Source organism: Nelumbo lutea, chromosome 1, assembly GCF_056320005.1.
Source record: "Nelumbo lutea isolate HS-2025 chromosome 1, American lotus-T2T, whole genome shotgun sequence".
NCBI lineage: Eukaryota > Viridiplantae > Streptophyta > Magnoliopsida > Proteales > Nelumbonaceae > Nelumbo > Nelumbo lutea.
In genome coordinates, this window is record NC_142684.1 from 93,572,559 (window position 1) to 93,582,494 (window position 9,936).

Genomic DNA, 9,936 nt, shown 5'->3' on the forward strand with positions numbered 1-9,936 from the left:
CATGACATAGTCCCTAACTACACTTCCCTTTCATGCAATGGAAAATAAAACTATCACTATAGATACTAATTCCAATGTAATTACAAATTAAATCATCATTATAAATATTCAAAACTTAATATAATGATAAAGAGAATTGTCACTATAGATATCTATAGTGATGGTCATGTATTGTTTGTTATCATTGGAATACTTTATAATAACAAATGTAGCCGTTGTTATAAGCTTAACATTAGTAATAGATTTTTATCATCAATATAGATTATAGTAAGCCACTCATAGTGATGTACATAATTTTGTCGTTTATTCATCACTACAGATTCTATAGTAACAGATTTTTTCCCTAGAATGACAGATTTTATTTTTCATTATAGCCCCTTTTTCTTGTAGTACTAAACTTTATAAGCAAACTTAATCTATTCTCAACATTGTCCCAACAAGCCATTATAGTCGCACATCGGAAACATCATTCCATAAATGATAAGGAAAATGTTCCAAATGTGTGGTTAAAGTGGCCTGTTGGGAATAAATCCCTACCCCACACATCTCCCAACAAATGTTCCCAACAATCTAATACAATCACACATTGGGAACATCTCCTCATGAATGATAAGGGAAATGTTCCCAATATGTGGCTGTTGAAATGACATGTTAAGACAATGTTGGGAGCATATCCCTACCCCCACCCCCACAAACACAAGAATGTCTACTTGAATATTTTGAAGTAATTAGAAATAAATGAAGTGGAGGTTGAGTCACGTCAACATCCTTTACAAATGAACCAATTTCAATAAATGAAAGGAAAATTAAAAAATCTTTTAGGCCCCTCAACATTAGGACCTACATGACTGACCCTCTCAATATCATCTACAAACTAACCAACCTATTGCTACCTTAATTAATGGCGATGTGTAATTCAAATTTCCAATTCTTAGATTCATTCTTGCTGTTTTATCTAATTAAAAATTATATTAACTAAGCTAAAACATTACATTGTCTATATTGATGCTTGGATTAGCCAAGGGCAATGAGGTAAATTTGCCCCCAAGTTCTGAAGGTAGGCCGAAGGCTTTGAGGATTCAGAGGAGAGTAAGTCGAGGCTGAGGTGAGATGCTCCCTTCTGAGTACAGTAGAAGATGAAGATTGCGGGTCATCAGCTTGGTGGCGAGATTCCTGGAGATCCGAGGTACTACAAAACAAGGGATGTCAAAGGCCTCGAGTGAAGACCCAAGGCGGAGACTTCGACGCTCATGTTAGTACAAGGTGTAAGGTGGGGGAAGGTGCAGACGAGATCTCTATGGTAGTCCTCCAATGCACTGAGTCCCCAGGAGTAAATGCTAATGAAGCGAGGTAGGTGCAAGAATTTAATTCAAGGCACTAGAAGTAAAGGAGGGAGTTGTACTAGAATTCTAGGGCCTAGATCCCTTGTCAAGGGAGAGTTACCTCATATTTATACTTGAGCGAGCTGGAAGCAAGTGGAGATGAACGCACCGGATGAGAGTCATATGAAGTTAGGCAACAGGTCCTTGTGAGTACACCTAACTGCTTCGCAGTTGGCTCCGTACGAAGGGGGCAAGGCTCCCCCTTGCTATGGCTGGCACTGTCAGGCATTAGTGGGTCGGGCCTCTCAACCCATAATGGACTGGGCCTGGCTAGCCTACATCTTTTGCCCCCCACTCCCAAGGCCGAGGTGAGGTCTTGACTTCGGCTAGTAATGGATATGATAGTCGAGGTAAGGCCTCGGCTTCGGTCGTCGGAAGTAGCGACCATTATGCCTTCGGGTTTGTCAACCGAGGGGTATTCCGCAGTGGCATCGCTTTTACTTCGTATGTGTCTTCCCTCCTCGTCGGCTCGGAGATGCGTGTGGCATGGATTCCTCAGGTTAGCGGGGATGGTTTGTGCCACGTATGGTCAGGTTATGTCAGGGGTCCACCATGAGGACGGTCACCCAGTTGCTTTCACTAAACTTTCACTAGACCATTTTGCAAGAATCATTAAAAGAAGCTTCAATGGAATTTCTTTAAATATTTTTAATTGAAAGAAAGCAAAATTTGGGGTTTCCAGATTTTTCATGAAACATTGCTTGTATTCTGTCTAGCGAGGCCCACCTCTCACAGCCAAAAGTCCTCTCCAATGGGCCTTAAAGTTGGAGCTCTGTACTTTTTTTTGAGAATAAAGTGTAATGCATTAATCAATCAGAAATATCATAAATAAGCAAATCCTTCACAAATGCTAGAGACTCATACTAGATACAAGGATTAAGGAAATGACAAGAAGCCTTAGCTAAGTTGTGGGCCATGGTGTTAATTTAACTTTTTACACAAGCCACCGAGAAATTTACACTTTGCTGTAACAACAAGGAACACTCATAAAATCCAGAAATTTTGTAGTTTGTGCTTAAGAATAAGAAAACATTTCATCCTCCTACTTTTCATGGCGGATGATAAGGCCATACACAAAACACTTGCAATGAAAGTTTAATAGATTTGCGCCCAAACAACCAAACGAAAGCCTTGACCCCACCTTGAATTAGATGATCAGTGACATCATGGTGGAACCGCAATAATAAATTTAAGGCCATGATTGTCCGTTTTATCCCTGCCCTACAATGCTGTTGTAAAAAAAATAAATTCATTTTGAAAAAAAGCAGAAATACCTACTTCATGGAAGGAGTGGCAACACCCACCAACTGTGACCTACAAGATACACCTCAAATTGTAAATTCAGCTTCCTTGTGCAACAAAAAGGGGGGAAGGAGCTAGACCTTATTTATTTATTTATTTTTAACTCCAAATTTTATTCTAGATGGAGGGAGCGATCATCTTAAATTTTATTAACCATTTTTAAAAGGATAATTTATAATAATAGGGGAGGACTTAGTTCGCCTTGCCCCATTACCCAAGTATACATATTTCTCCCTCACCATCTCAGGCCCACCCAAAAATAAAAGAAAAAAAGACCTAATAAAACCTAATTAATTCTAAGGATAGGTAAACCCAAATTATCCTCGTGAATAAGACGAGCCAAATCTCTAGGAATTTGGGAATTAGCATTGATCACTTTAAGTGTGTATCTTTCATCAATTCCTTTCTTAGGTAGGAAATCAGCACAACAATTTCCTTCTCATAAGATATGGGTCTATCTAATATTCATTCTCTGCACCAAGTTTTTAATCCTGGACAAGATATAAACAAAATTCCAAGAATAATTTAATCTACCCATTAAAATGTTAATAATTATCATGTTATTACTTTCAACCTCAATCTCTTTATAGCCTCTTTACAAACAAAGGATTAGACCATCATACAAAGCTAAAATTTCTGCTTGAATAGAGGTAGACTGACCATAGTAACAGTGAAAAGCAAATATGAGAGTTCCAAAAGAATTTCTAAGTAAGCCCCCTCCTTCACCAGGATTGCCGTGACATGCCCCATCCACATTCATCTTGTAAGCAAAATTAGTTGAAATTTTTGATGCTCATTCATGATCCTTTGTCTGAGATAGTGATGACAAGACCATGTTGACATCTTTTGTACGCCTTATACAACCTTGCATTAGGAATATCTCTGTATTTATATGCTTTTTTTTATGAGGAAACATTCTCAATGCAATGCTGAAAGGGATTATGCGACTGGCGTGAGCCCGGTTTTGTGAAGACTAAATCCAATTTCCTTTTTATCTATCCAACCATGTATTTGTTTATTGGAACGGTTCCAACTTTAAAATCTGATTTTCTTTCAGCTGGTCGTACGACTTATTGGCGAAAAACAAATCTAGGAGACTGACAGTGTCAACATACAGCTTGACTTGGATGAAAACCAAAAAGCTTGGGAAAAACTCAATCCAGTGCGCATTAAATCAGGACTATTAATATGAAGGACCTAGCGGTAGTTCAATTACGAAATCCATATACAAGGGCTTAGAATGGAGAGAAGAATTACTGTAGTTCAGTTAATAGAAGATATGCTAAATCTGGGCTCAAAAGATTCAGAAACAATGTGTCAACAACTCCAATTCTTTATTTGCAGCAGAAGACTTTCGGTCTTTCCCGTCTAAGTGATGTTCAAAAAATTTTAGAAACAAATTCACGTCTCTTTCAGATGAAGATCTTCTTTTTACTACCTTTCTGTGAAGGTTCAAAAAATGCGATAACCACACGTATCTTCAAAAACTTTTTAATCTGAGAGGGAAAAAGGAAGCAAACCAAGATTTACAGGAAGGTTCAATAATCCAACCCAGCAAGATAATGCGTAGATGGATTACAATGACGTTGCAACCATGGACAATTACAGAGGTCATTATCCCATAATTTTATATTGCAGTTTTGCATTTAGGTTTCTCTAAGATCCTCCATTATTGGTTCCCCTTTTGAAATGCTGGATTAGAAATAAATGCGCATTTCTAACCACTCTATTTCAGCCTGGTTTTTTCTTGAACCAGTACTCCAGTTTAAACACACAGAGCTACCCAATTGTCCCAGCTTCATTCTCTTCCAGAAACTGTCCTTTTTGGACCATTTCAATCTCATCTTGCTATAAACAAAGATGCTTTTGTTGGAATTCTCAAATTTGGCCAAGCCCATCTTGATTCAAGTCACAAACCAGTCTCTTTTGTTGTCAATCGGAAGTTCAACCACTCCCCTTCTAGTAGCACTGCAAACGGATTGGATCGAATTAGATATAATATAGGTGTATTCGAATTTGATTTATTTAAGTTTGAATTCAAGTAGGTTTATATTTATTGAATATTTAATGGATTTAAATTAAATTTAGATTATAATTGGATATTAAATAGTATAAATAAATTAGATTAAAAATAATCAAAATATTATATTATTATTATTAAAATGAGTTAAAAATAACTTAATATTATATTTTATGAACAAAATTGGGAATTACTTGGAGCTATAACAATTTAGTAAAAATACAATATTCAATAATATTCAATGATAATATAATATAATTTGTAAGTATATATGAGCATATTTAGATTGAATCGAGTTGGATAGGGGTAAATCCATATTGATCTAATTTTAATTGATTCGAATTTTAAATCAACCATTTGCAGCCCTACTTTCTATTATTTCCAATCTTATACATGAACATCATGGCAGTCAGCTAGTCATAACATGCCATGTCAGCCTGATATGCCAAATCCAGAGGCTGTTAGCCCCCAACAGCTAAAGTTTTTCCAATCCAGAGCGTTATAGAGTTTAAGTTGTGTTTGAGTGTGCTTTGCTTGTTCGTTTGAGAAGGTTTTCACGCAGGGCTTTTGATGTTGTAGGAGCCAAAAATCCTGGAAAGTCACAAGTCATCTTCCAAAGCTGAAAATAAACTTAATGAGCCCAAAGATCGATTTTTTAGTAAAATTATCATTGGTAACTTCTTGGAATCAGCTCTGTCAATGCATATCAATCACCACAGAAGCCCTCCAAAACGGGCTCTGTGTTTTTTTGAGTTTAAGAAGCCAAAAGCAGAAAATACCATTTGGATTAGCAGTTGGTAAAAGCGCTTTTTGGGCCAAAAAGCAAAATAACAAAAGGCACCTGAAAACTATTTTCCTTTTAATTAATGTTTACAAGAAGCTCCTCTTAGAAAAAGAAATCAATTACCAACCTAACACTGAAATAATAATTTTTCAAAAAATAATTTTTTACAAGCCCTGCCGTTTAAGCCGAAAAGCACTTCCAAAAGCGCTTTTTCTCCTTCGAAGAAGATTGAACCGTCCATCTGAGCACCTTCCTGATCGCTACTTAACCAGATTTGTATTAAGGCTTGAAATATCTTTTTTTCCAAGCTGACATCCAATTTGCTTACGTGTCCATCAGTGGACGCTTCATGGAATGAGCAAAATGAAGTCCAGGTCATGGAGCGGACATGGTCTATTATATTTGGCCTACTACTACGAGTAGATCTGTAGACGATTATAACCTCCTCTAGTGTTGAGTCCGGTGAGAAGGGAGGACGGGGACTCGGGGCGGGTGATTTGGCAATTCCCCTGTTGAAGTAACTCCCACCAAATACGTGTCCACAATAGACAGCGCGTGCAAATGTAGCGACTGTCACAAGCATCTCTCTACAGGTACTGGATCTGCTCCTCACACAGGCGCCTCACTCGCGCTTTACACGCACATCGTACCATACATTGTGAATATCTCACGTACTTAAAGTTATTATTCACGGAAGATGTTCTCGATGCACGGTGGATGTGCATGTGAAGAGCAGATCCCGTTCCCTCTCTACATTGTAGTGGTGCATGGCGCTGCATGAGATTGCTATGCACATTCGTCTGATGTGGGCCCACTACATTCCCTAGCTAGTGGACTAAAAGAGAAGATCACCTCCGTGGCTCCGTCCAATATCAACATGATAGAGAGCATACGGAGAAAACCAAGTCAAATAATCACGTAAATGGGACGGTTAGGATTCTTCTAATTAATAGTAGAGTTTTGGTCGTATATCACCAGATTATTTCTTACCATCTCTGCACTGCACTCTTCACGTACACGTCTATGCTGACGAGCTGACGAGCTGACGAGCTTACACCACAACTCAATTTTCAATTTTGAGGCATCAGCAGCTCTCCACCGACGGCTCAGTGGTTTACTTTAAACAAAAACAACGGGGCTAACAAGGCCATTTCACACATTTCACTTATTACTTAAGCGTGGATGGCCTACATCACCATCTACCCGTCTGACCTGGCCAAGGGCCCCATTCCCTCCCTCCCCCTCTCAATGCGACAAGTTCAACGCACCAAGAAACCGGTTCTGTTCCTCCCTGGCCCAAGAATTAATGCTCGAAAAGAACCGAGTCTATTCAACACAGTTTCTGGGCTTATTTAATCCATGCTTCCCATTGACTTTCGTCTGTTCATGTCAGCTCTTCTTATATTCCTTGCTCCGGAATAGCCAGAGGCATGTCTCATTTCTCTCTCCCACACCACCACCTCGCTTCTCCCCCCAATCGCTCCTTCATTAATTCTTCAATCATGAACTTCTCTGACCAGCCCACCGGAAAGCCGTCTCCCAGGAGAGAGCTCCAGGGACCCCGGCCGACGCCGCTCAAAGTCCATAAAGATTCTTACAAGATCAAGAAACCGCCGGTGGCGCCACAACCGTCTCAGCCACAGCAACCGCCGCCCCAACGCCGTGCCCCCGTCATAATTTACACTGTCTCCCCTAAGGTAATTCACGCCAACGCTAGCGAGTTCATGGCATTGGTGCAACGTCTCACGGGCCCGTCTTCATCAACATCGTCTGATGCTTCTGGCGATGCTGCTGCTTCCTCTTCATTGCTGTCATCGTCTTATGCTGATCATAGCGGTGCAATTTCTCCGGCCGCCCGGTTCGCCTCCATCGAAAAGACTAATACCTCCGCTGAGAAGTTGAGAAAAGCTGATTTGGGCATGGTACATGGGGTAGAAATGGGTGCAAACGTAGAGAGAACGAGTTCAATTCCGGGGATCTTATCGCCTCTTCCGTGCTCCCTCCCGCCCATCTCTCCGAACTTCTTCTCGTCTCTGCCTGATCCGACATCATTAGGCTTCCTTCAAGACCTGAAAGACCTAAGCCCCATCTTCCAGGGTAACAAGAATTACATAGAAGGTCTCTTCACGCCTAGCCCCTCAGCCTTCCTCTCACCTCCTAATGTGTCTCCTTCTCAATCTCTGGACCTCTTCAAACAATTATCAGACTTATAAGAAAGATAAAGAGATTCAGGAAGAAGAGAGATGTCTTCAGGGTAATATCCATGAAAGACAGAAGTTGGAGGTACTTTTTCCCTGTAACTTTTTTTTTTTTTTCTTTCTTTTGGAGGTCTACTAGTTTAACAGTCTTTACCCTTTAATGGGCTCTTAGTTGTGTGGGCTAATCGAGAAATAACCCGGCCCACATACCCATCATCTAGTCAGGTTATCTTTCTTCATCAACGCCCCATTTGTCATCAAAACATGTGGATTGTAGCTTGGAGTATGACTCTTTCAATTATTTATTTATTATTATTCTTTTGTTTATTATATCCATCTTTTCTCAGATCTTTTACTGGGTCATCATCTGTAGAGTGTAGATACATCATTGATGTTATTTGTTTCGTGATTCTGAGCCCAGCTGAAAAGGTAGAGATCCGGTCAGTGGAAAGGATGTTTGGATCTGGTCGGACCCTAGGCTGAACCTACATCGACCCAATAATTTGGGTGGACCCCAACATTTGATTAAGGACAAAACACTGCTTATTCATAAGAAATCCAGGGTTTAATTAGATTAAACTGACTGATTTGACTTGTCAAAACCAGATGGTTTAAAGGTTTAATTAATCTGGTTAGAACTTAGAACTACTGGTCTAGGGCATCCAGAACCGGTTTAATCCGGACTCCAAAACATTGTCAATTGAGCTAATCGTTCCAGCCTCATTCATTCAAACTGCCTCTTGGAAACAATGGATAGCCTCTAGATCTAAGACAGTGGAGGTTCATCTATCTCGAGAATTGAAAACTAGTTAACCAATTAAGTCAGTATTTTTATCATTATTTATTCCTTTTGATGGCGAAACTTACATGGGAGTTGTTTATATTGGACCACGTCCAGCAAGGAAGATAGAGATAGAGATTAAGCTTAATATATATTTTAATTTGATGAACAGAAGGCCACAGAATACAAAATAAAATATGGTTTAAGAGTTGGATAGTGTAGGCACGACACGGCCTGACCATGTTGGATTGAAGTAGATGTCTTTGATCGATTAGACTAAACAAAATTTGTTGGTTTCGTGCAAGATATAACTGTTTGGACTTCAATAAATAGGAAAACAAAGTCTACACTATATTTTGGTCTGAGAAAAAGCCGTGCCCATATAAGGGTGCAATAGAAGCAACCTTAGAAAAAGTAAACAAGGATGTTTGCAACTGCTTCCATCATATCTATTTTGATTTATCAAATGTTTGTTTCATCATTTATAAACTTTAATTAATCTTTTCATTTTTTTTTTTAATTTTTGAGGTTTCTTTTATATATGCATTGAACTACCTCTCCGGGGTATATATATTTCTTCTCAATTATGTCTTTAACCTTTTGAAACCTTGTTGAGGTTATTATTGGATTAATGCAATAAAAGCATCAATTGTTATTTTTGAAAATAAGCTTTTTTTTTATTCTGTTAGGAAAAAAGTGGGGTACATAGAAGGAGGGGTAGCCTTCCCCAACAATCACTAACCAAAATGATATAATTGAAAGCTAACCCATCCGAACCCTAGCTAAGATACAGGACTCATGGCTCAAATTAGACAACCAATTAGCACTTGCAGTCATGCAAAGGGAAAATCTCCCATGAATGAAAATATAACGTACAGAAATATTTCATTCATGGGGTGAGGTTCTCAGTTCACGGCTGCAATGTGCTATGAGGAGGATTCTATAGGAGGAAATCCGAATTCAATCAGAACAGCAGTACCATTCTGCCTCTCTAAATGTGAGAGCAGCAAAGTTTCAACTCATCAAGTACATACACTGTGGAATTCTTCAATGAGAGTCTTGACACACTCCAAGGAGAACTGTGAACACCTTTCAGACAGTCAAAAACAAGCTTCAACTCTCCTTATATAATTAATGATGTATTTTAATTTCTATTTGTTATTGCTATATGGTTTAGATTAGATACTGTTTTCTAGACAATAATGATGGCTGTTGTGCCCATCACTACATTCTGTAGAATTGAAACCATGTGGAGATTCCAACATGATCTATGCATGGCTGAGCATCTTAAACATGATTGTGGCCTGGAAAGTACAATCCCATTAATGACAACATAAAGATATGAAACGTGTTTGAGATATGTGGCTATATATTATGTTGATGGAAACTGCATTGATAATACTATGGGTGGCAAATTCCGGTTCTTCAATACTCTCTATTGTTTCTTTTTCCAGTTTTATAAGGACTAC

The 9,936-nt window shown here is 38.9% G+C and overlaps 1 protein-coding gene across 1 annotated transcript; it reads left to right on the plus strand.

The window, feature by feature from the left end:
- Nucleotides 1-6,723: 6,723 nt before the first annotated feature.
- On the plus strand, nt 6,724-8,016 carry LOC148876184 (protein MKS1-like). Its single transcript, XM_088951945.1, has one exon. It carries the CDS (start codon nt 6,919-6,921, stop codon nt 7,699-7,701), a length of 783 nt encoding a protein of 260 aa, XP_088808071.1. The 5' UTR covers nt 6,724-6,918; the 3' UTR covers nt 7,702-8,016.
- Nucleotides 8,017-9,936: the final 1,920 nt, after the last annotated feature.